Source organism: Hipposideros armiger, unplaced genomic scaffold (assembly GCF_001890085.2).
Source record: "Hipposideros armiger isolate ML-2016 unplaced genomic scaffold, ASM189008v1 scaffold_3, whole genome shotgun sequence".
Taxonomy (NCBI): domain Eukaryota; kingdom Metazoa; phylum Chordata; class Mammalia; order Chiroptera; family Hipposideridae; genus Hipposideros; species Hipposideros armiger.
The window spans coordinates 9643490-9669192 of NW_017731353.1; the positions used below are offsets into that span (position 1 = coordinate 9643490).

A 25703-nucleotide genomic window follows, 5' to 3' on the forward strand; every position below is an offset into this window, starting at 1 on the left:
CCCGGGAACATGCATTTAAACAATTTAAATGCCCCATCTTCAATGTGTTAAGTTAACTGTTCGATATTTGAAAATTTGTATGCAATGAATCTGTGAGATCAGTTGCACCCGATGGAGGGTTAATGTCCGTTTGTCTGAAATCTACTCAGTTTAATGTGTATGTAGTCACTTGAGCTTTCTTTTGTTTAGGACTTGTATGGTATATTTTTTTCTCATATTTTTACATTTAACCTGTGTTTTAAAACACATTTAAAGTGGTTTCTTATAGACACCGTACAATTGGGCCTCACTCTCTTATCCAGCTTGACAGTCTCTGCTTTCTTATTGGAGTGTTTAGGTCATAGATTTGTTTTGTTTTAATTGGACCATGTTGTCCTTTTTTCCTTTGTTTCTTCGTCCCTCTGTTATTACATTCCTTTGAGCTGAATAATTTTTATGATTCTTTTCCTTATCATCTGCACTATTGGCTTACTAGCTTTACCCCTTTCTTTATCTTCATTGTTTGCTGTTGGGCTTGCAGTATTCACCTTAAGTCAGTCTACCTTAAAAATTGTTATGCAACTCTGTGTGTAATGCATTACTTTAAACATAATTAACTCCATTTCTTCCTCTTGTCCTTTGCCACTACTATTCCAGATTTTACTTCCGCAAGCGTTATAAACCACAATATACATTGTTACTGTGTTTATTACTTCAAGCATTCAGTTTTCTTTTAACAAAAATTTTTAGTGAGAAAGTAAATTCTTATATTTCCTTACATGTTTATCATTTCTGGTACTTTTGGTGTTTTTTTTTAAGATTTTATTGGGGCCTCGGGGAAGGGGAACAGACAAGTTGCTGTCCTTTTGTTCTTCAGTCTAGCTGTGGAGGACGTAGCCTCACTGGCCCATGTTGGTATTATCATTGCACTCTTCCCAAGTGAGGCAGATTGGCTCACACGGGCTGCCGGCCACTCATGCTGCCTGCCAGCCACACACGGTAGCTTATGGCAGCCCACTGCAGCAGGGGCTGCAGCCTACGCTGTCGCCAGTGACTCACAGCAGCCCAGCTCCAAGTCGAGCTGTTGTTCACCATCTTAGCTGTAGAGGGCGCAGCGTCACTGGCCCTCATGTAGGATCCGAACCGGGGCCCTGCTGCTCAGAGCTGGCATCTCAAACCAACTCTTAACCAATGCTCCACTCGGCTGGCCCTCTTTTCTGGTACTCTTAATTCCTTTTTGTAGAGGAGTTTCCATGTGGTATCATTTTCCTACCACTTGAAGAACTGTATTTAACATTGTTTGATGTGGTTTTCTGCTGGTGACTAATTTTTTCAGCTTCTGTTTGTCTGAAAATATTGTTTGAAGGATGTTGTGTTGGGTATAGAATTCTAGGAGAACAGTTTTTCCTCCAGCAGTTCAAAGACATTGCATGGCTTCCTGGTTTGCTTAGTGTTTAACCAGAAATGTGGAATCATTCTTAACTGTTTTGTCTGCATGTGTTGTCTCCTTTTATCTGATTGCCTTAAGACTTTATCACTGATTTTCAGCAGTTTGATTATGTTGTGCTTTGGTCTGTTTGTGCTTATCTTGCTTGGAGTTCAGTAAGCTGCTTTTGTTCACTGATTTTATCATTTTCATCAAATTTGGTAAATATTTGGCAAAAAATATTTTCCAGCCATTGTATTTTCAGATGTACATTTTTTTTACTTCCTCCTATTGTGGACACTGCAAAGTTGGAGTAAGTTAGACTGTTTTCAAATAATCCCACAGTTCAGATAGTCTTGATTCACTTCTCAGCCTTTCTTCTCTTTGTGCTTAATTTTGCATCGAGTCTGTGATGTGTCTTCAGGTTCCTTGATCTTTTCTGTTGTGTCTGGTCTGATGTGAGTGTTGTCTCACGATAACTCCTTGCAGATTCTGTTTTCATGTTTACAGCTTCCACTTGGGTGGACGCGTGTAGTGCGGGTATCTTTAGACCTCATGCGTCTCTATGTTCATAGTTTCTTTTCAGTATTTGCAGTGCTATAATAGCTATTTTTAACATGCACACCAGCTGGCTCCAGCGTTTCTGTCACTCATGAGTGTTTCATTGACTCTTCATTATGGATTCTCCTGATTTCTTCATCTCGTAATATCTGAATAGTATAGTTGGTGGATTGGATATGATGTTGGATTTGGTTATCTTTCCCTCCCCCCCCCCAAATAAATTGTTGGGCTTTTCTAGGATACTTGATAAATTAACTTTCAGACAAGTTTGGCCTCTTCTCAGCTTGTTTATAAACATGTTTAGCACTGAAACGGAGCAACCTCCAATCAGAGGTTGGTTTGTTATTGTTATGAAGGAATTTTACTCAGGTAGCAGGTGGAGTTCAGCCCCAGTATTGAGTTGTCGGAAAAGTCATGACGTATTTTTTCTATGTTTTTCATTGCAAAAATGCATCATGACTTTTCCGATAACTCAAAACTAAGATATTAGCCATTTGGGATCTCGACTGAATGCCCGTCACTGAGAACCCTTCTTTCACCTGATCAGACTCCTGTTGCTTGACTCACGTGTGTGACTGAGTATTGAGTCTTTGGTGTGTAAACAAGCAGAATCTCTCTATTTATTTAGTTTTTCTCAGCCACATGTTTTATTTTTCAGTGTACAGTTCTTGCACCCCCGATTATTTCATACTTTCTTAGACTATTATAAATGGTGTTTAAAATTTTATTTTCTAATTGTTTATTGCTAGTATACAGATTTGCAGTTTATCTTTTGTAGTTGAACTTTATTTTGAGATAATTATAGGTTCACATGCAGTTATAAAACTAATGAATAGAGATCTCACGTGTCCTTCACCCAGTTTCCACAGGTGTCAACATCTTGCTGACCTGTAGCACAGTCTCACAACCAGGAGCTTGACATTGATAGAATCGTACTCGTCTGCCCCAGTCTTCCTAGTGCTCATTTGTGTGTCCATTTCTCTCTGCATTTTTATCACATGTGTAGATTCATATATTCCACCACTGTCAAGACTCAGAGCACTTCCATTACACGGCCCCCCCGTTAACCCTCTGGCCACACCTCCATCCCTCACTTCCATCACACGGCCCCACGTTACCCTTGTTGTCGGGAGCCTGTGCTACTCTGTTTTCCTGATTTCCGTCCGAATAAGGCTGTGGCCTTCCTTGGTGTGCTGAGGACACCGATGGGACATCATTGAGTTTATAGATTTAATTTGACATGACTTGACATCTTGGTATTTTTGTCATCCATTGAAGATCATGAAATGTTTTGGTTTTTTTGGTTTTTTTTTTCTTTAGCTCAGCTATCCTGCCACCTGTTGGCAGCTCAGCGGCAGCTCAGCTCGGGCCAGGACTCGAACTGCTGTTGCTCAGAGCTCGCACTCTTGAGTGAGCTCTTAACCAACTGAACCACTCGGCCGGTGAAGATCATGACATGTTTAATTCCATTTTCTTCTCCACGGAGGCTTTGGTTAATCTTGGTTAAAATTCTGTACCCCTTACCGTTTCTCCTGTTTTTGTGAACATTGTCTTCTTTTTCCCACCTGTACATTCTAGTTCATGCTGGTGTAGAAAAAAGCTGTGGGTTTTCTCTCTTGATTTCGAGCTCAGCTGTGTTGCTCCTGTGTTTTCGCTGCTAATTGAGTCAGCCTTTAAAAGTGAGATGCTGAGGACGTGGGTTCTGTCCCTTCGTTTCCAGTCCTTGATCCTCATTCCTTCCTGTTCCTTCCGGGCGGCCACCCCTGTGTTAGCACTCGTGGTGTTAGCGGGTGTCCTCAGGTTGTTTCTGACTGTACATGGGACTCATTTAATGTGTCTGAATAAGCATGTTTGCTGCACTGGGAGCTTTGTCACCTTCCCTAAGCTAAGCAAGTGCCCACCTGTTGTGTTGAGCTGGGCTTTTCAAAATTCATCGTTGTGTGTTCATTCGGAAAGTACTTACTGTGTCATGTGCCAAGGTCTGTGTATGTGCTCAGGGTATAGCAGGGGACAGACAGATAAAACCCTGCCCTCATCTACCTTCTCTCTAGGGGCCTGGGGACAAGGAACACAATACCTGGCGAAGCGTGGTAGGTGAGACCCTGTAGAGAGTTGGGGCCGGGGACCGTGAGTGGTGGAGCCTTGAGTGTGATCTGCACCCTGTGTTGGAATCCTTCCTGTGAGCTTCAGTCAGTGAGGTCACACGTGCTTGTGGGTCTCCTGATGGGAAGTGCAGTTATTGTGACCTCCCCTCACCACTGACAGGTCTGCCGGAGTGTTACAGGACACTGAGCCCTCTTGGAGAGCACGCTTGGGGGCTAGGACGTCAGAGTGGGGCTCCGGCTGTTAACAGGAGCGTAAGGCCCTTTCTGGGTTTAGGACCCGTTTTCTCTACTGCTGTTGTGAAGCTGCTTCGTAAGCCTCATGTCCCACCTTGGTCGTGCCCAGGCCTGCGCCTCAGCCTGCACCGTGGTTTGTCTTGTGCCCCTAACCTCAGACGGTGTCCCTGGGCAGGACTGCGGGGTGACAGGCAGCCCACGGCTTGAGCTCAGGGCAGACTCCCCTTTTCTGACCTGGTCTTCTGCAGATTTCACCAACTGACTAAATTTAGGCTCTAAGATAACGGTTTATACTCAGTCCGTCTGAACATACATGTTTGTACATGAATTAAGCAAGTTTTCCTCAGTTCCATGTGAAATCGTAGCTATTGCGTTGGCGGTGTCGTGCAGTGTGAGCGTAGCCACTGACATCTTCTCCTCTGTCCGCAGAGACCTCTATGGCCGCCGATGAAGGCCCTGCCGAGAAGCTGGCAGGAGAGGCTCCCGTGGCCGCAGACGGTGAAGCCAACGGGCCCTGTGAGAGGAGCGATGCCAGCAGGCACCTAAACACAGCAGAGCACACTCAGGAAAATGCTCATGGCAGCCCCCCGGAAGGTACCAATAGACTCACCCGGATTGCAGAGAACGGGATTTCAGAAAGAGACACTGACGCGGGGAAGCAAAACCACGTCCGCGCCGACGGCCTCACTCAGACTGCTGTCGTCGGGAGCAACGGGCTCTCACTGAGTAAAGCAGCCCCGCAGGAGCTGCCCTCGCGGGGCCCCAGTGCTGCGGCGCCCGCTCTGCCTGGTCATGCCGCGAAAACCCTGCCCGCAGCGGCCGGCAGAGGGAGGACTCCTGGTGCTTTTGCTCAGACGCCAGCCGCAGTGCCAGCCAAGCCCGGGGAAGGGAGTAGAGACGCAGAGGACAAGAAGCCCCCGGCTGCGGGCGCCGACGTCAAGGTCCACAGGGCACGGAAGACCATGCCGAAGCCCACCCTGGGCCTGGTAATGTGCCCATCAGGCGGGCTGCTGGCGTGGCGCTCTTGCTGTTCCCTTTGTCCCCTTTTTCGGTGTAGTGATGGCAGACGGACGCCTGCACAGAGAAGAAGGGCCAGGGGATAGCGACGGTCACCCGACCGGCGGTGGCCTGGGGCTGTGCAGGGTTAGGACACGAGCAGCACAGCCAGGGACCCTGTGGGTTCACTCCTCAGGCTTTGTCCCCATAGCTGCCCCTGCCTGACGGAGACCCCTCCTTCCCTGCTTTGTGCCTGGGGCTTTCCTGCCAGCTTCGCATCCACCGTCTCATTGGAAATGAGTAACAGGAAGTGGGTCCGGTCCAGTCACAGAAGGGAGGGGCAAGGGACCGCACTGGAGATACACCCAGGCCTCTGTCCTTGTACCCAGCCACCGGCTCAGGGCTTTGCTGCCAGCAGCTCATCCGTCTGTCTGTCCGTAGTTGCGTTTGCTTTCCCAGGTCTGCGTTGTCTCCTAGTGGTGCAAACTCCAGGTTTGTGGTCATGCCCTCGTGGGAGTGCTCGGGCCAGCTTTGCTGCTGAGCATCCTGACTACGGCTGATAGTCCGTCGTCATGGGCCGACGGGCTTTCCTCTTCGCTGCCCTCCCATGGGCCCTGTGGATCTGACTGTGGGTCTGGGAACACGCGTGGACGGCCTGCTCCTCGTGTCTAGCTTCCTCATTTGCTCTGATGTTCTCGCTGGTCATTCCACATGTCAATATTTTTTTTTATTGGGGAACAGCCATGGTCATTGGTTACACATTCCTTTCATGCTACAGTGGCATTGTTGAATCTTAGGGAGTGGCCCATGTGGGGATCAAACCGGAAACCTTGGTGTTATCAGCACTGTGCTCCAACCACCTGAGCTAACTGGCCGTCCCCACATGTTGATATTCTTAGTTTTGACAACCGTTTTTTTCATACCCAGTGTCCCCGACTAGTCCTTTCAGTTAAGGAAGGCTACGTTCTTTTTTTTTTTTTTTTTTTTTAGCTGAGCCATCCTGCTACCTGTTGGCAGCTCAGGGGCTGCTCAGCTCGGGCTGGGACTCGAACCACTGTTGCTCAGAGCTCAAACTCTTGAGCGAGCTCTTAACCAACTGAGCCACCCTAGGAAGCCTGCGTTCTTAGTTGTACCTTCTCCTGTCCTCCCAAAGACATGAGTTATGGTTCTTTCATTGTCTCTGGCACCTCGTGTTGGGGTGACTCCCAGGAGCGTGCCTTTTCTCTGTGACTTTGCCGTGCTTGGGGGAGGCAGGACTGTGCTGTGCTGTGCTGTGCAGTGCATGAAGGGAGCAGTGTCCACTTCCTGTCTTCAGACACTGAGACACCGCTTGGTGTGTTTGAGGAAGACTGAAGCTCTTCACAGAGCTGCCGAGCCGTGTTCAGGCAGAGCCCCTTGTGCCGAGGGCGGGCTGCTCGTGGGCGTTATGGAAGGGGCTGTCCTTGGAGGAGGAAGTGGACTGTCACAGGGCCCTCCAGGGTGGGCCGTGTCCACAGCGCCACAGCCCCGAGCAGGAGAAACGCAGTCCTGACAGGCCCACAGGGCTGGAGAGTTCGGGCTGAGCAGGTCCCCTGGGGAGGCCCTGAGAAACTAACTGCATGGGCTGAACCCAGGCTGGACCCCGGAGGCTCCCTGGCCTTGCCTCCAGAGATGAGGACGCGTTGTTTTTAAATTGTGGTAAAACACACGTGACACAAAACATACTCTCAGCCACATTCAGGTGTCAGCTCAGTGGCACTAGGCGCAGTCACAGTCAGCTCAATGGTACTAGGTGCAGTCACAGTGTTGTGTGGCCAACACCTCCATCATCTCTCCAGGACTTTCTCGTCTCCCCAAACTGACCCTCTGTCCCCATTAAACACTCACTCCCACCCACTCCCCCAGCCCCGGCCCCCACCAGCTACTTCCTGTCTCTGTTGATCTGACTCCTCTGGGGACCTCCTGTGAGGGGGTGGCGGGGGTCCTACAGGATCCGTCCTTCTGTGACTGGCCCATTTCACTGAGCACAGTGTCCCCAGGGTCCATCCACGTGGTAGCTGGTGTCAGGACCTCCTTCCTTTTCAGGGCTGAGTGACACTCCACTGTGTGGAGGGACCCCGTTTGGTTTATCCAGTCCTCTGTCAGTGGACACTGGGGTGCTCCCACCCCTTGGCTGCTGTGGTTGTGGGGTGCAAATCTTCTGAGACCTGGGTAGGTACCTACCCAGGAAAGGGATTGCTGGGTCACAAGGTAGTTCTGTGTTTAGCTTTTTGAGGAGGCTGCATACAGTTTTCCACAGCAACTGCTCCATTTCACTTTGCCACCAGGAGTGCACAAGGGGGCTCTCTCTTCTCCACATCCTCGCCAACACTTGTTTTTGTTTTGTTTAAATTGAGGTATAATTGACAATTTTCTGGATGGTTTTTGTTTTTGTTTTTTCTTATAGTGGCCATTATAATGGGTGTGAGGTGGTATCTCACTGGTTTTGATTTGCATTTCCCTGATGACTAGTAATATCGAGCATATTTTCATGTGCTGGTTGGCCATTTGTGTGTCTTCTTTGGAGAAACGTCTCTTCAGATGCTCTGCCCGTTTTTTTGTTTTTTTTTTTAATGATTTTACTGGGGAATTGGGGAAGGGGAACAGCCAAATTGTTGTTCTTCAATCTTAGTTGTGGAGGGGGCAGCTAGCTCAGCTCCAAGTCTAATCGCCATGCGGCCACTTGTTGTCACCTTATGGCCACTCAGCTCAAGGAGCTGTGTTCAATCTTAGTTGCAGGTAGACATAGCCACCATCCCATGTGGGAGTCAAACTGGCAACCTTGTTGTCAGGAGCACGTACTCTCACCAGCTGAGCCATCCTGCCACCTGTTGGCAGCTCAGCGGCACATCAGCTCAGGCACAGCTCACTCATCCATGTGGGAGTTGAACCGGTGACCCTGTTGCTCAGAGCTCACGCTCTTAACCCTCCATCAGGCGCAACTGATATCACAGATTCATTGCACACAAAGATGCCACTATGAAATATGTCTTTACTCTACTAAGTCACAAACATGACTGGCGATAGGTTACGGTAGAGGGGGAAGATACAGAAGCGATGAGTCACGATACTTAACTATTAGATACTTGAAAATTTGTGTGCAATGAATCTGTGAGATCAGTTGCACCCAATGGCGGGTTAACCAACTGAACCACTAGGCTGGCCCAGCTTTGCCCGTTTTTTTAGTTGGGTTGTTTTGTTGTTGAGTCGTAGAATTCTTTGTATGTTCTGGATATTAGTTCCTTAGCAGATATATGACTTGGAAATACTTTCTCCCATTCCTTTTGTTGTCTTTTTACTGTATTGTTTGTGTCCTTTGATGCAGAGAAGTTTTTAATTTTGAAAAGTTCAATTTATTTATTTTTTGTGGCCTGTGCTTTGGCTCTCATACCCAAGAGTTCATCGTCAAGTATGATGTCATGAAGCTTTCCCCATTTCCTTGTAAGAGTTTTCTAGTTTTAGGTCTTTGATTCAGCCTGAGTTAGTTTTTGTATCTAGTGAGGGTCCAACTCCACCCTTCTGTGTGTGGGTGTGCAGCTTCTGCAGCCCTGTTTGTTGAAAGATGCTGCTTTCTTGACTATTTATTGCACTGACTGCATGACTGAGGACATTTGGTTGAATTGAATAGGGTTTGGGATCAAACTGTCTCAAGACTGTAGTGTCTTTAGGGGTTGGTGGTTCAGAGACCACTGGGCTGAAGGCTGGGCCGGGCTGGGCATCAGCATTGCAGGTACCGGAGTCCTTGAAGGCTGGGGATGAAGGCAGAGTTAGGAGATAGGCCCAGCTGTGATCAGGGGAGTTGTCACAGTGTCGTGTGGTACATGCACCGTGGGGCTGTTGCATGGGGCAGCCGGCTGCGGTAAACCAGCTGGCAGGCACCTTAGGAGAGCTTACGGTGCTGCCCTGGGGTGTTTTTAACTCAGAATAGTTTATTACTGAGAGCAGGGCCTGGCAGACTTTCTCTGTGCAGGGCCAGCTCGAGAACACACAGGTGTTGCCACAAGTGGTCACTGTTCTCCGCTGCTCGAGCGTAAACACGTCCTTCGCCCACTCACTGACTGGTGTCCCAGGGGCCAGGCACAGCGCCGTCCTCTCTCAGTAACAACTGGGACGACGGGCACTTGTGGGGCCAGGAGCTGCGTTTTGGACATGCTTGCCCGTGACCATCTGCTCGTCGTAATCATAGTTGTTCCTTGTCTTTGTTGTGAAGCACGCAGCCGGCAAGGACCCCAGAGACGCTCGGGAAGCTCGAGACCAAGAGGAGCCCAAAGAGGAGATGAGCAAAACCATTTCTGACTTTGGACGACAGCCGCTCTTACCCCCCTTCCCACCCCTTCACCAGTCGCTACCTCAAAACCAGTGCTACGTGGCCACCACAAAGTCACAGACAGGTATGAGGGACCCCATGGCTGTGTGTGCCCTCAGAGTGTGTATGACAGAGCCACACCTGCCGAGCGAGAGTCTCGTGTGACGGGGGAGCGTGTGCTTGGGGTTAGTGATGGGCAAGAATCGCATGTGACAGGCGTGCATGTGCTTGGGTCATGATGGCTGGAGTCGCAGGCCCTGGGCTTCCCCGTGGCCTGTACAGGGCCATCGGACCTCCGCTCTAAAGCTACTCAGGTTGGTGGCGCGCCTTCTCAGCTGGTTTTCACCCCCAGGATTAAGGCGGGTTTCTTTTTTAAGATTTTATTGGGGAATTGGGGGAGGGGAACAGCATTGGGGGACTGAGGGAGGGGAACAGCATTGGGGGAAGGGGAACAGACAAGTTGCTGTCCTTTTGTTCTTCAGTTTAGTTGAAAAGGATGTCGCTTCACTGGCCCATGTTGGTATTATCATTAAGCTCTTCCCGGGTGAGGCAGATCTGTTGCTGTCCATTGGACATCACTCACACTGCTGCCGGCCACTCACAGTAGCTCTTGGCAGCAGGGGCTGCAGCCTACGCTTTCGCCGGCGACTCACAGCAGACCAGCTCCAGGTCAAGCTGTTGTTCACCATCTTAGCTGTAGAGGGCGCAGCGTCACTGGCCCTCATGTGGGATCCGAACCAGGGCCCTGCTGCTCAGATCTGGTGCTTCCAAGCCAGCTCTTACCAACTGAGCCACTCGGCCGGCCCAAAGGTGGTTTTCTTTACTGAACCTACAGTGCCATGGTCCAGCAGGGGAGGAGACTGGGTTTGGAACTGGCCCCGTTTATGTGGTGGGGAGGCTGGCGGGTTGAGGGTGTGGGGACGGAGGACAGCGTCTCCTCCTAGTTCCGTTGTCCACCTCTTTCCCCGAAGCGCCTCCCACTGTCCTAAGCTTCTGTTCACAGAAGTTGGGGTCCTGACATTTGGTTTTTGTTGGAGCCTTTTGCGGGATGTTTGGGTGGGTGTGCCTTGAGCACAAAGCACGGGCTCAGCTTGGCACTGAGAGTGCTGGGCTGTCTGGGTGGACGGTTGGTTGGCGCCATCTTCCTCTGGGCTTTGGGTACTCCATACTCAGAAGTATTCTCAGACCCCAGAACGGTGAGAAGCTGTGCAGGGAATGTCTCCATGCTGTCCTCACCTGACTGTGCACGGGTGTGTATTCTCCTCACCTGGAGCCATTCGTTTCTGAAGCGTGAGGAAGCCGCGAGCATCAGTGGCCCTTAACCTCTCAGTATCTCACTGCTGCTCCTTCGACACAAGGACACCACCTTAGCAGGCTGCAGCGGCACCACAGTTGGGGCCCCCGCTCCTCCCAGGCTGTTCTCAGCTCTGCCAGTCGCCCCATTAAAGCCCTCCCAGCACAGGGGAGCATTTCAGCTGCGGGCTCCAGTCAGGCCCTACAGTCACTGGGTGGTGCCTTCTCAGTGTCCTTAATCTGGAATGTTCCTCGTGTGGGTCACTGCGGTTTCCCTGGATCAGGCTCAGGCTCAGGCCGTGAAACGTCCTGAGGGGTGTGTGTCTTCACGGCATGTCTGTGGGGGTGTGTGGTGGCCGTTGGTCCTGCCTTGGCCAGGCTGGTCTGCAGGCCTCACTCATACAGCTGTTGTTTCCCGAATGGCGGTCACTGTGTGTCTTGGGAGGGCAGACTCGGAGCTCTGCACACGTCCTGCTTCTCACATCCTGCCTGGTGGTTCAGGTGGTTCAGCATCTGAGGACACCTGCCCGACTGATGGCCATGGGGTGGTGCAGGGGTAACCCTGTAGTTCCCTCTGTTTGCTAGAGGGGTTTCTACCGTAAGGAAGTGCTTCACCTTCCCATCCGTTTGTTTTCAGTACGTGGATTCTCACTTGAGTCTCTGGGCTCTACTCCCTCATATCATTGCCACATTGTCCCAGGTTTGTCCCTTCAGGCTGGCTCCTGAGCACTGTGATGTGGCCTTATGGCTTGTGAGGCCTGGTTGTCTTGTCCTCCCCGGTCAGCCCTGCAAGTGACTGCCTCCCCAGAAGGACGCCCTGTTCTGTCTGTGGAGCGTGGGAGTTAGGGAACGTCCTGCTGTTTGGCTGTTTTGACTTGTCATTATCTGTTTTAAGCAGCTAAATCTGGCACTTTTCAAAACCACAGAATTGCATCCATGTGTGTAAGGATTGGCCAGCAGTGTCAGATGTTAGTATTTCTGTTAGAGTGTTAAGATTTTTTCTATTTTAGGTTTATTATTTCATTGTCTCTTTAATCTGAGTTTTCCAAAAAGAAATACTCAGTGGGCTTAGCAGTTTCCCGCCGTTCATCCTTCTACAGCTTCTTTCTTGGTCAGCTGGAAATGGGGCTAATTAGTGTGTTAGTCTGGGACAGTGTGAAACAGTTCCAACCAGCACGTAGCCTACTGGTCTGTTACAGATGCTCCCCAGGCCCATCTGCACCTGGTGCTGTCACCCCCGGCGAGGGTGCTGAAGTCACGATTCCTGGGCCTGCAGGTGTCGCCTACACAGGTGGCACCCTCTCGGCCGCCTCGCCTCATTACAGCATTGCTCATGCACCTGTCAGCATCGTGGGGACGCAGAGTGTTCACTTGTGTGGCCCCTGTGGATACAGGCGTTTGTGACAGTGTTCATGCAGACCTGGAAGGGGACAGCCTGTCAGCTTTGTTCTGCAAACCCCACTCTTCTCTGTCCAGGGGTGTGGTTTTTCCGTGGAAGGGGTGGGACCTGCGCACGGGTCATCTCTGGGACTTAAGACTGCATGTCACTGTGGTGATGGTCCTGGACTGTCCTGTCTTTTCCAGCCCCGGCACCATAGGCAGGGCCCACATGGTTACATAGCACACACTGTCGTCCCTCGTGAAGTCACGCAGGGCCGTTCTTCATGCTGGCACACCTGCCCCTCCTTAGCTCATGTCATTGAGATGACCCCCTGCTCACTGCCATGAGCACGCTGCAGGACTGCGTGGCGGCCGTCCCCAGGTGGAGGCACACCAGCTCTGCCACACAGCCTTGGTGGCCCTTCCAGCTTTCTTTTCTTTGATTTTGTAGAACTAGAAAAAAGGTACTTTTTCAGCCTTTAGTAGAGTTTCTCTGTGTTACAACCACGGTTCTCAGGGTTTTTTTCTTTTTTTTAAAGATTTTATTGGAGAGTTGGGGGAGGGAACAGCGGTGGGGAATTGGGAACAGAGCAGTTGCTGTCTAGTTGTGGAGGACGTTGTTTCACTGGCCGATGTTGGTATTATTGCGCTCTTCCTGGGTGAGGCAGATTGGTTGCCAACCATTGGTCGGCCACTCATGGCAGCTCATGGCCGTTCTCGCCAGCTGCCGGCCACTCACGGTAGCTAACGGCAGCCCACTGCAGCCTATGCCGTCACCGGTGACTCACGGCAGCCCAGCTCCAGGTTGAGCTGTTCTTCACCTTCTTAGCTGTAGAGGGCGCAGCGTCACTGGCCCTCATGTGGGATCCGAACCGGCAGCCCTGCTGCTCAGAGCTGGCGTCCCAAGCCAACTCTTAACCAACACGCCATTCAGCTGGCCTCTCTCAGGTCTTTTTTAAAGCCTGGAATTTGTAAAAAAAATATTGTAGAGAGCAACATTCTGCAAACCAGTCTGCCTGCAGCTGCTGCATCAGGAGGGTTAGGCCCCACGCGGTCCCCTGCTCGCCTCGCAGACTTGCAGTCACTTCAGGGTCCTTGGCCCCCTTGGTTCCTGACTGCTGAGCGAGGGGCAAGGTGATGGGAAGGGTCCCCGTGGGCACTGTTGCGTGGCTGTTCCTTAGTGGGACGCGTCTAGAGACGTGTGATTCACTCATTGGGAAGATGTCCTGCCCGTGACCTTCACTGTCCCCCCACACTGCTCCTAGCTGGGCTTCTGGGGCCCTGCTTCTGATGGTGTGTCTTCTTCGGTGGCAGATCCCTACCTGCACCCACACGTGTAGTGTTTTGTTGTCAATAAAACAAACAGCCTGGTTTACGACCAGTAAGAACTTCCACCACTGTGTGTTGTGCTGATGATCTTGTAAACGGTCACCTATCTTTGAAAAACATTTGAATGGCATTTCTTTTCTTGTCCCCTTTTGACTTTTTTTTTTTTTTTAGCTTCCTTGCCTTTTGTTTTAGCAGCTGCAGTATCTCGGAAGAAAAAACGAAGAATGGGAACCTATAGCCTGGTTCCTAAGAAAAAGACCAAAGTGTTAAAACAGAGGACGGTGATTGAGATGTTTAAGAGCATAACTCACTCCACAGCAGGTTCCAAGGTAAGCGGCGCTCGCAGCGTGCTCGCGGGGGGAACATGCGCCCGCGCCAGGACCTCAGGCCCAGGAGCGCTGCGGGAGGCGGCGCGGTGTGGGCGACCTGGGCCCCTTTTTCCTTTTGGGGCCGAGGCCGCAGCGCACCTCCACCTGAGGCCCCGCCCAGGGTGCCGCAGCTGGCTGTGCTGACGCCACGTGCTGGGCTGTTCCAGGGCGAGAAGGAGCTGGGTGACAGTGCCCTTCATGTGAATGGCGAGAGCTTGGACATGGACTCGGAGGATGACGACTCGGAGGAGCTGGACGAGGACGAGGACCAGGGAGCCGAGCAGGCGGCCGCCTTCCCCCCGGAGGACAGCAGGACTTCGAAAGAGAGCGTGGCGGGGGCAGAGCCCACGCACAAGGTAGGCCTCCTACGTGGATCCGTCCCCGGGAGCCCGACTCTTCCGGGCCTGCCGGGTCCCCTTCGCTTGTGACTTGGACTTTGGTCTGTTTTCTCTTGAGTTTTAAATCGGTTTATTTTCATCAGGGAAGTGTTTGTCATGCTGCACAGCGTTCACTGAAGCAGCATCCCAGCCTCCTTAGGCTCCGCTGGATGGAGCCAGCGGTACTACCGTGACTGTGGCGGCTGCTCGTCGTGTCTTGGCCCCTTCGGTGCTGGGCCTCTGAGATGCAGGGCTGCTGGCTGCCTGCGCTCTGAACGCCTGCTGTGTCCGCATTCTGGGTGCTTCGTCCGTGGGTTCCCCGCTCCCCCCCCAGAGGACAAGCTCTGCGAGGTGGCCATGCAGTGGCCCCTGCTGGCTGGGCCCTGCCTGCAGGTGGCCTGGGGCTCAGCACTAGGCCAGGGTCTCCGGGGCCCTGGATGGGTACGATTTCTGCGCTGCGTTATGCTGTTTCAGTTCTGAGGTGCTAAGTTAGAGGGGGACCTTGGGGGGCGACACAGACAGTGGTGACTGTACTGTCCTCGTCTCCTACTCTGTGAGAAAAGCCTTGATCTTGTCCCGGCTGAAGAGTTGCCCTGAAGCTCACACAGGCAGGCGGGTTCAGGCAGCCGCCGTGACTGCAGCAGCCTTGCCGAGGGACCTGGCAATGGGTCCCTGAGCTGTACTCTGTGTCCACGTGTGCTGTGCGGTAGCCGACATGCACACTGTGTCCTCCAGGTCAAGTTTCAGACCCATCTTTAGCCAGTTAATGCCCATTCTTCTCTTTTAGCAGGTTTTGGGGCGAATTTGAAAACATTGCCCCAGTACTTAGGTAATTATTGAAAAGTAAATTGGTAAACTGGTGGAAATGCTAACATTAGAGATTTGAAGGGAATTTTAAAATTATTTGTTTTAAAATTTCATTTATTAGTGTTTTTCTTTTCACTTAGAGAAGCAGCACCCTAATCCCCTGTGTGGCGTCCTAAATAGTAGTCAGAGGAGCCCCCACGTCCCACACGGCCAGCATACCCCAGCCACTGGTGCCAGCGCCCTCACCCCTCAGGAGCCCTATGCAACGCCCTTCTCCTCATTCACTGTGGCTGCGGCCACACACAGCCATGCTCCCCCTGCCCTCCCGGGCGGCACTGCTTGCTGTACACTCAGCTGTGCACTCCGGGGGCACCAGCGCCGCCCCTGTGAGCGTTCTCGTGGGCACTGTGTATTTGAGATGCACCGTTTACTGCCGGGTCATCTCCTAGCGTGCGCCTCCTGTCTGGCCCTACAGTCTGCACTGCTGGACCCGCAGGGTTTGGCTGCAGCTCTGAGTGGACTGACCAGCTTCCCACGGTCTCCGTGCTCTGTGAGGACTGCTGAGTGTTCTTCACCTGCTCTTTTCCATGTAGCAGTCTCAGGACCTTTGTGTGAATAGCGGTGGTTTGTGGTGCCGATGTTAGCTGTGTTCAGTTCCCTGGGGGCTCCGTCTTCCAGCCTGGCCTGGGATGTCAGAACCCATGGCCCTGGTCTGTTTTGCTGCGATTGCTGGGTTCTGTGTTCTCACTGCGATAAGCAGGCCTTTCTTATCGGTGATTCTGAGTAAATTGATGTGAACTGTCTTGTAACACAGTGGGTTTCATTTTTGTGTAGAAATATTTGATTCATATAGAATTTATTGGGTGATAAAACATGTGAGTAGATATACTAAAAATCGGTGAATTTTATGGTATATAAATTATATCTCAAAGCTTTTTAGACAAAACATGAGGTCAGTGTCCATGGCTTCCCTCAGACGTGTAGCCACGTGTTATCAAAAGCACTTATCGGTGGACGTTTTCCCTGCTGATTTAAAATGCCACCTTTGTCTTCTACCATGTGGCTTATGCGTTTGTGTCTATTTCTGGATTCTCTATTTTCATCGAGGTTGTTGTAGTCCAGTGAGAATCTAGACACTGAATAATGTGGAAGAGCTCCAGATATGATATAAAGGAAAAAATCAAATGGATGCCAAGCTAACTAAAGAACCAAGAAACAAAAGCGGAATCGGGAGGACAGTGTGGGCAGTGGGAAACAGAATAAGATGGCAGGAGCAGCCTAGTCAGGCTTGCCAGTAAACTGGGGGCGGCCCCGAGATGCCCGGCCCCGGCCCAGGTGACCCTGCGTGGGTCACACACAGTGGGGGTGCAGATGATGGGTCAAGGACGTGGGCTGAGCCCAGAAGAGCTGGTCCCCTGGCCATTGCCAGGACTTCCTGATGCTTAGAATGTGAGAGGGAGGCTGAGGAAGCTGGGGCGCAGCTCGGTGCTTTGGACTTGGGTAACTTCCTGATGGCATCACGACAAGGACAGTTGCTCGCGATCACAGCTTGGCTGCACCAACTGGCACCGCCTTCTCCGTGCGACGCCTGCTGTCTGCGGTCATCTTCTCTGTTTGGTTCTTTGCGTAGATGGAGTCCACAAGGTGCGTTTCTTTTCTGAGTGGGGCTTATTTTACTCAGTGCTTATGTTTGTGGGATTTGCTTAAATTATTAGTTTGTTTTCATTGTTATGTAACAGTGGCTTTAAAATGGCCTGGGGTCTCTGAGACCCTCTCGGGGCTGTGGGGCCACAGCTGTTGTGTGTTGTCAGTGTGGTAGGCTGGTACCTTTTCCCACTGTGGCTGCCCGGTCACTTGCCTGACTGGCATCCTTGCCTTGCTGTTTGGATTGGAAGCCAGTGGAGGACTGGTCACATGGCAGGCAGTTGGGTGCTGCATGGTTTGGGGCATGGGACCCTCACTTCCTGGCCTGGTGACCAGAGCCGTGTCCTGCTGGGCCATGGCCGCCTGCTTGCCAACTGCCAGCTGAGCCTTTGTGTGCCGTGATCTCCCTGTTCAGTATTTGACCCCAGTTATGTCTGCCGTTGTCCCTTCTCTTTCCAGTTTCCTCGGGTTTCCACTTGCGCCTTGTTCCTGGCAGTTGTCGTATGTGCAGTTATTAAGTGACCCTTTATAACGTTACCCTGTTCCTTCCTTTACAGTCACTTGATAGGCCTCTTGGAAGGAACGGTAGTTAATGAACTTGTTAATCTGCTTGTTTTAATTGGTAGTTTCATTGCTCAGTCTTTTCAAAGTGAAAAACTACCCAATGAAATTTAAAGATAACATGTTAAATAAAGGGGACTAAAGATGCCAGAATCCTACGGAAAAGGTTATTCTACTTCATGGTGAAAATTTTAAAGCATGTTAATATCCGTGACGGAGAGGGAGCTGTTGCCACAGTCTGCCAGTATGAACACCCAAGCGGTCATCGTCCTAGAACGAGAACCAATAGGAAACATTAATATTTAAAGGATGAGGGGGAGAGTTTGCTGAGAATATACTCATCCATTTAAAAAATGCAAGAACATCGGCTGACTGTGTGTTATAGTTAGTGAGCTGAACGTAGACGTCATCAAGACATAAAACCATTCGTGTCCTTGTAACTGCAGAGGTGATGACAGCAGCATACATCGATCAATGCCTGTGGTTTTCAACTTCTCAATAGAAAAATTGAGAACTTTTTCTGGATGTCTGAAACAGTGAATGTTGTCAGTACCTGGCCAGTCCCGCTGTCTAGCACACGGCTGGTCTTAAAGCAGATGTGTCAGATGGACCTTCACAAGATACGGACTCTGAGAAACACAACCATGGCATCCATGCCTCAAAACTATAAAGTGTAATTTTATTATTTTAATATTACAAAAACCTATAATTCTTTAGCTATAAATTGTAACACGCAGAGTACTTAACAATACATTTAACAAGAAATGTCTGTTGCCTACAAGAGGAAAATTGAAACTTTGCTGAAAGAGATTTAAGAAAAAGGCACAATCACGGAAAGACCCATTCTTTGTCTGAATGAAAATAACCATTGTTTTATCCTCTGCATTATCCATAAATTCAGAAAAGCTCTCGTCCTTGCAGGACTCGGTGGGACAGGTGAAAGCAGAACAGGGAGAGGCCAGCAGCTCTGAACCTGCAGAGTGACCGAAACGGGAGCTCATGCTGGAGGGCGGCGGGGGGTTGTCCACGACATCCTGTTCCAATGTACAGATGCAGTTTGTACTAAGGATGGGCTCAAGGGGGCTTGTACTTTCCAGTAAACGTTGTTGGAGCAACTGACTGGTCTTTGTGGGGAAAGATGGCAGGTAGCAAATGGAGCTGCATTCTGGAATTGGGGGTGGGGGGTGGGTGCATAACTCAATATACTGAGAACCACCCCTTTGTATACTTCAAAAAGATGAATTTTAGGGTTGGTGAATTCTGTCTCAGTAAAGCTGTTATTTAAAAGTAAATTCCAGAAGATTTAGTGCCAGCACAAAAGATTGAGTGGTGGAAGAAAATGTTGGAAACGATTTTTCTCACCTGCAAGGAGGAAGGCTTTCTAGTGCAACATGCAAACCCAGAGCTCACAAAGGGAAGATGGACATGTCTGACGGGTGCAATGAGAAATGCCAGAAAGCTTAAAGAACTTGATGGGGAAAACATTTGTAAGAAACGTTACACTCCTGTGTGTGGAGCTTCTGCAAATGTGTCAGAAAACAGGGACCCCGTGGAAATACGGACTGAGGATGAGACCACGTAAGGCATATGTGGGACAGGTGGGAAAGTGCAGTGAAGTCGGAACCATCTCGCGCCTTCTGTCCTGGGGCGTGTGACCCCCTTGGAGGCTGCGGTGCCGTGGGGTGCTTGATCCTGTGCAGAGGGCACCATGGCCTATCGTCTGTCCTGGAGGCTCTTGGCGTATCTGGAACACAGCCCCAGGGTGAAGCTGCTGGTGGGTCAGGGCATGCCGAGGACACCTGGGCAGCCCACTGGACGCGTGTGAGCAACCCCTCCTTGGAGGGTGTGTGAAGGGGCGAGTATGTGCTTTGTGTATTTTTGCGTCGTTTGCACTGAGAGTATATTCACCTGTGTGGATAGAAAAGGTAAATACAGCAGTAAACAAAGGAGGAATCAATGCTGTCCTGGTATGCAACGAGCTCCAAAGCGTCTTTTTACTTAGAAGAAAGTGCCCAGCAGTCTGTGTGCCCGGACTCTGTGATCTGTGCAGACGGGAGACGCCCTGTGCTCAAGCCTCTGCTGGAGGAGCCTGAGTTGCACCAACATTTGGCCACTGGGCCTGCACGGGGCTCTTGGGGGTTGGGGTAGATTTTGCATTTTACATTATTTTGTGGCCTCTGAAGTGTTTTTTTACCATGTGTGTGTTGTGACTTTTTTTTTTTTTTTTTCAAATTAGGGGATTGGGTAAGGGGACCAACCAAGTTCTTCTTCAATCTTCATTGTGGAGGGCGCCAGTCACCATCTGGCTTCCCGTCAGCAGCTCGTGGCCTCTAAGCTCAAGGTGCTGAGCTCAGGCCTTAGTTGTGGGCAGGCATAGCCCACCATCGAACAGGCAGCCTAGTTAGCAGCAGCACATGCTTTCACCAGCTGAGCCATCCTGCCACCTGTTGGCAGCTCAGCAACAGCTCAGCTTGAGTGCATTGTCACTGGCCCATGTGGGAATCAAACCAGTGGCCCTGCTGCTCAAAGCTTGTGTTCTTACGCTAACTCTTAACCAATTGAGCCACTTGGCCGTCCCTGTTTTGTGACTTTTTAATTGATGTCTGCCACGCACAGAATGCACCAGCCACTCCTCCAGCATGCCATTGGCAACTCTGGCCATTGGCGACCTCTGGGGAGCCATCTTCAGGTCATGTGAGGTTGGGGAGTCAGTCTGTACTTCCAGGTTGAGGTGGAAACGCGGCTTGGGCGCCGTCTGCTGTGAAGGACTCTTAGGGTTGGGGCAGGGGTACCCATGTGCACCGCCAGTGTTTGGAAAATGTGTTCTGGTGGGAGGTCTCAGTGGTGTCTGTTTCCTTTGTGGCATGTCGTGGCCGCTCAGATGGATGGCGAGTCTGAAGAGGAGCAGGAGTCGGCCGGCACCGGGGAGGAGGAGGAGGACGGGGATGAGTCGGACCTGGTAAGCAGCAGCGCTGCGCTGAGTCGGAACGGTCGCGGGGCCGCTGCGAGGTCCCTCCCTTTTGTCCCTCGCTGTGCCTTAGTGTGTGTTTGCAAGCAGGCCTCGAGGACGGCAGGCAGATGGGGTCCCAGCACCCAGTATGAGGCCGTGGGCATGGCGGGGGGGGGGTTGGACGGGGCAGTAGCTGGCAACACGGACAGCGGTGGTGACTCTGCCGTTGTGACTGTGAGACAAGGAGGGACTGGAGGTGTCAGGTAGAATTGGCAGCTCCTCTTGGTGGGCTGGCTGTCACATGGAGGTGAGGGACAGGAACAAGTTCTCCGGTGTTACCAGGGGGCAGCCAAGTGCAGATGGCACGGAGGTGGGGTTGGGGCCCAGGCCCGGGTGGGGCACCAGGCCATGCAAGCACCCACCAGGATGAGCCAGGGTAAGACCAGAAAGGGGTCTCTGAGCTCAGAATTCGGGGTCTCATGGACTGAGATAGGCTCTTAAGAAGGAGAACATGGTCATAGGTGTAGCTTATAGGGTGGGTGGACGACACAAGGGAATGTCGGGGGCAGTGGACCCAAGCGACAGTGAGCTTTGGGTGCAGGGTGTCAAGGGGGCCCCAGGGTGAGGCCTGGGGTGCTGGGTGGGGGGCTGCTCCCCGTGGGGCCAGGGCTCCGTCACCAGGGTGGCTGCCCAAGAAGCCGGCGCCCCACCCTGCTGTGTCTGTCTGTTTCAGACGTCTCCTATGTCATAGGAAGCGTGAGGGCCGCGGATTAGACTGGTTACAAAGCGCTGGCGCTTCACGTCATGTGTCTGTGGCATTCGTGCCAGTTAGGTGCCCTTTCAACAGCTAGAGTTCAAAAACGTTCTCAAACAGTCTTGAAACATTAGGAGCCAGTTCCAACCATCCCTTGCTTTCTGGTACAGGATTTGGCCATAGAGTCTGAACCCAACTGGGGCACTGACTGTCATTTCCTCATGAGGAAAACGAAAGGATGCCCTTGATAAAAGGCGTTCTCTCCCTGAGCTTGTTCAGTTCCTGGGTAGGACCTGCTCTTTTATTCTTTTTATGCTAAACTCAAATGAGATTTATACAGTCCATTTTAATTTTCTTGCCCCCACCCCCTCGTTTTTCACCTGTAAAATAAATGAACTAAAGTGATGTTTGGGAGAAAGCCTGGTATCTTTAAGCGTATGACCCAGAAAAGTGTCAAAAGTGAAATTAATTTTGTAGCTGCAGAATGGAGATGTACTAGGTATTTCATTTTGCAAGAGAACAGAGCTTCCAGCACTCTGCGTTCAGCAGTGTCCATGCTCACTCTCCCTTCCTGCCCCTTTGGTTCTCAGAGCTCCGAATCCAGCATCAAGAAGAAGTTCCTCAGGAGGAAAGGGAAGCCAGACAGCCCCTGGGTCAAGCCGGCCAGGAAGAGGAGGCGGAGAAACAGGAAGAAGCAAAGCGGCCTGCTGGGTGAGCACCGTGGCCAGGCTGGGGCCGCAGGGCCGGCGTTGGCCAGAAGCCACCTGGGGGTGGGGGATTCTCTGTAGGATTTCATTTGGAAAGGGGGCTCCACTGTAAAAAAAAAAAATAGTGTTTGGAATCACTTTGTGAGAGACACTTGGGTGATCCTAAAGTGCCTTTCTCCCGGCAAACCTCCTGTTAACACTGCCTTCCTTGTTGACTGTTGAGTTGATGGGGGTCATTTGTCACCTTCCCTATGTGACTGGGAATCTGTGGCCTGTGTGCACCCTCAGAGTCCTGTGTGGGCAGCTTTTGGCCCTTGGGTTGGCTCCTCTGCTCCAGAAGTAATTTTATTCACGGACCGTAGGGAAGGACATGGCCCTCAGAGTCTGGAGGCTGCAGGCCCAGGGGGCCAGGGTCACTTCTGCAACTGTATCGGGAGACTTGGCATTTGTTAAAGTGGACGTAACTCAGGTGCAGAGCAGGTGACTTTTGACATGTGTGTGTGATGGTGAGACCTCCAGCACACTCACTGTCTGAACGCCCACCAGCTGCTGAGTCCCGTGCCCCTGCCAGCCTTCCCCGTCCCCCGGCACCTGAGCTTTCTCCTTACAGGTGGCAGGGAGTGCTGTGTGGGCCGTGGTGTGACCGGACCACTTAGCACATAACAGTCCTCCACACTGTTGGACCCACCAACTGGAGGCAGGAAGGACCCCTGGCCAGGGCTGTCGCAGGGTGCTTTTCGCTCCTGCTCGTGGGAGTGGGCAGTGGGTTCTTTCCAGTTAGGGGCTCTCACCAGTAAAGCTGCTACAGACGTTCGTGTATAAGTCTTGATTGAACACATGCTTTCATTATCTTGGGTAAATATTTAGGAGCGGGGTGGTTAAAGCATATGCTGTGTGTCTAACTTCTTAGCTGAGGAGACTGCGTTCTGAGCGCTGGTGCCTCTGCGGCCCAGGCTGTGGTGAGCAGGACTGGCTCCACTTCGAGTTTCCTGACGAACAGGGAGGCTCACACCTCAGCCTTCCTGTCTTCCTGGGGAGAGTGTTCATATCTTTTGCTTGTTTAAATTAGATTGTGTACCTTCCACTCAGATGCAAGAGTTCGTACAGTGTTCTGGGTACAAGTTTCTTGTCAGATACATGTTTTACAAATGTGTTCACCTAGTAAAAGTTTATAAAATTCTGTTGCAGTCTAATTTAATGCTATTTGCTTTCAAAATTGATGCTATTTCTGATCTCAGAAATCTTTCACTGACAAAGGTCACAAAGATTTTGTCTTTTTTCTTATTGAAGTTTTACAGTTTTAGCCCTTTATACATGGATCTCCCTGATCCATTTTGAGTTAGTTACTGTGTGTGGTGTTAGGTGGGCTCCAATTCACATTCTGCATGTGGATGTCCAGTTGTTCCAGCACCACAGGCTGAGTAGACTTTCTCTGTTTCACTCTTTGAACCTTTGAAGACAGTGTGTAGGCTGTTTCTGGACTTGCTAAACGGTATCTTTCGTTCGTTCATCCGTAAAACCATCCACCCTCCACCATCCATCCTCCATCCACCCTCCACCGTCCATCCACCCTCCACCTTCCGTCCTCCATCTGTTCACATCCTCCATCCTCCACCCTCCACCCGCTGTCCTCCATCCATTATCCATCTTGGGACCTGCTCACAGGCCCCTTTTGGGCATACATGCCTGCTTCTCGGCGTGGTCAGAATGTGTTGCCCTCTGATGAGCTCCCCACGTCCTAAACCAGCACATGTGGCGGTGGATATGGACAACCTTGCACCTGGTCCCAGGTATCAGTCTGGGCGGAGCCCAAGGCTCGCATGTACGGGCTGCTTGCATCTTCAGCTCCTGCTCATCGGCTGGTTTGCTCCCTGCAATCCAGAGTTCATTGCTTCGTTTTGGAAGCCATCACCACAGAAGGCTGCGGGGGGGTGTTTGTGTGTCCCTTCCCAGGAGTATTCGATCAGCTTTTGTCTAGCTCTAGCCAGTAGTTCAGATAAGTATCATTTACGTGAGTGCCTTTGATTTTCTTGATGCGGACCCCTTGCGTTTATGAGTGTCCTTGGATGTGGAGGAAGCAACAGAATGGCGCCAGTCGGTGATGTGGTGCTGCTGGGGTGGTTGGGCCTGGTGACAGTGTGCGTTGCCTGGGCGTGTTCGTTGGCGCTGCCCCACAGTGTTCATGGTGCCCTTTGAATGCAGGTTCTGAAGCCTATGCGTCGTCTTCAGGAAGCACAGAGATTGCGGCATCAGGAGAAAGCTCGGCGTACGTGGAGGTTTGTCTGGACTCCCTGGACCTGCGCGTCAAGGGGACCCCAACCTCTCAAGAGGAAGGTGAGTGTCACAGTGCTGCCATGCACTGAGGGAACATGTGTCTCACTGCAGCCTCTGAGTGAAGACACCCTCAGGGATAGAGTAGCCAGTCCTACTGGAAGGTCCAGGTCTGCAGGACATAGGTCACCCCTTGTCCCCCTGTTCGGGCACATTTTCATACACAGCTGCTGGTGGAAAGGCCGCCCACCCAGCCAAGCTTCAGAAATACGCGGATGCGTGATGAGGAATGATGCCAGAGTCTTGTGGTTGGCCGAGCGCGTCAGCTGGCTCCAGTGGAGCTGACAGTGCCTGGGCACGGCCTGCAGTGGGCGCTGCACCCGCGCAGAGCTGCCCTGGGGCCTCGCAGCCACAGGTGCCCAGCAACTTGGCCAGCCTTGTGCCAGCGCTCACGCTTCCTCTCCGCGGGCCTTTATCAGTGCAGAGTAGCTAATAACTTCCTGTGTTTGGGAAACGCACTTGGAATGTAATGTGGAGAAGCCGTGCTGCCCCATAGTTCCTTACTCCCCACGTGGGTTTGCAGCTGTGGGGTGCAACCGCCGTAGGGGTTTAACCAGTCATTCTTTAAAAGGACAGGGAACCAGCTTTTTCGCGATTGGAACACTAGAGGAATTTTGATCACCTCTTTAGTTTGGGAAGTCATGTCTCTAGTCTAAGACATAAACTGAAGTCTTAGTGAATGGGGAGCTGACTAGTTTTCTTCTCGTTACCAAATGGAGCAGAGCGCCCTCTCCAGTATCGAGAGCTCCTCGGCAGAGCTACGTAGCCCTTCTCTCCAGATCAGGTGTCAGGCCGTGTGCTTGATTTTCCTTACCCTGTGTTTACATTTGTCTCAGGCAGTTACAGATTCAGTTGCAAGCAGGAAATCCTATTTCTCTCTGTCAGATTGGGTTGTCCACAGTGCCCCAGGGGCCAAAGGGGAGAAGGCTGCGGGGGGGGGGGCAGTGGAATGTGCTGGGACATGGTGGCCTTGGGGGGCAGGGAGACGGCGTTCCAGGGCCTTCCGCCCTTAAACCCTCATGCTCTGTGTCTGGTCAGAGTAAGTGGTCCCAGTAACTGGAAAAGACCAGTGAAGGACCCCAAGTGGCCCAAGTCAGCTGCACTGGTGAGAGCTGATGTGGAGAAGAGGGTAGTGGACCGAGGTGTCCTGTGGTCCCTGACACCTTGTATGCTGATTCCCGAAGTTGGCTTTCTTGGGCTGGCGACACTGGTGGACCTGTCGGCCACACGTAGGCTTGGACAGCCAGCACCCTGCGCACTCGTTGCCTGGCTCGGCTGTAGCCATCCTCCTCAGACACGGGGTGCTATGCACCTGTGACAGGGCCAGAGTGCGGTGACAGCTCTGGGTTATGCTTGACCCTAGAGTATGTTTGTACCCCGGTCAGTGGTCTCTGTTGGCCTATCCACTTCTCATCATCTCTGCTCGCAGTCTGTGCCTTGAGGCTGAGTGGTGGGACCCTACCAGGTGACATGGAGCTGTGGGTGGGGCAGAGAGGCAGAGCTTGGCAGACACTCAGCTGGGGTTTGCCAGAACCATTTGACCCCTCTGGTGGCTGCGTCTCTTAACCAACTGAGCC

At 51.6% G+C, this 25703-nt stretch overlaps 1 protein-coding gene across 2 annotated transcripts in view; it reads left to right on the forward strand.

Moving 5' to 3' along the window:
* The window catches only part of EHMT1 (euchromatic histone lysine methyltransferase 1), a 143109-nt gene that overhangs the window by 66099 nt on the left and 51307 nt on the right, over positions 1 to 25703 (forward strand). The window contains exons 3-9 of one of the 2 annotated variants that reach the window (XM_019641290.1): positions 4735 to 5291; positions 9530 to 9710; positions 13820 to 13956; positions 14163 to 14351; positions 20266 to 20343; positions 21679 to 21799; positions 23998 to 24129. In XM_019641290.1, the coding sequence (XP_019496835.1) occupies positions 4743 to 5291; positions 9530 to 9710; positions 13820 to 13956; positions 14163 to 14351; positions 20266 to 20343; positions 21679 to 21799; positions 23998 to 24129 (1387 nt within the window). In that variant the 5' untranslated portion in view covers positions 4735 to 4742. Of the gene's footprint in view, positions 1 to 4734; positions 5292 to 9529; positions 9711 to 13798; positions 13957 to 14162; positions 14352 to 20265; positions 20344 to 21678; positions 21800 to 23997; positions 24130 to 25703 lie in introns of both variants that reach the window. The other variant, XM_019641301.1, reaches the window with a different exon arrangement.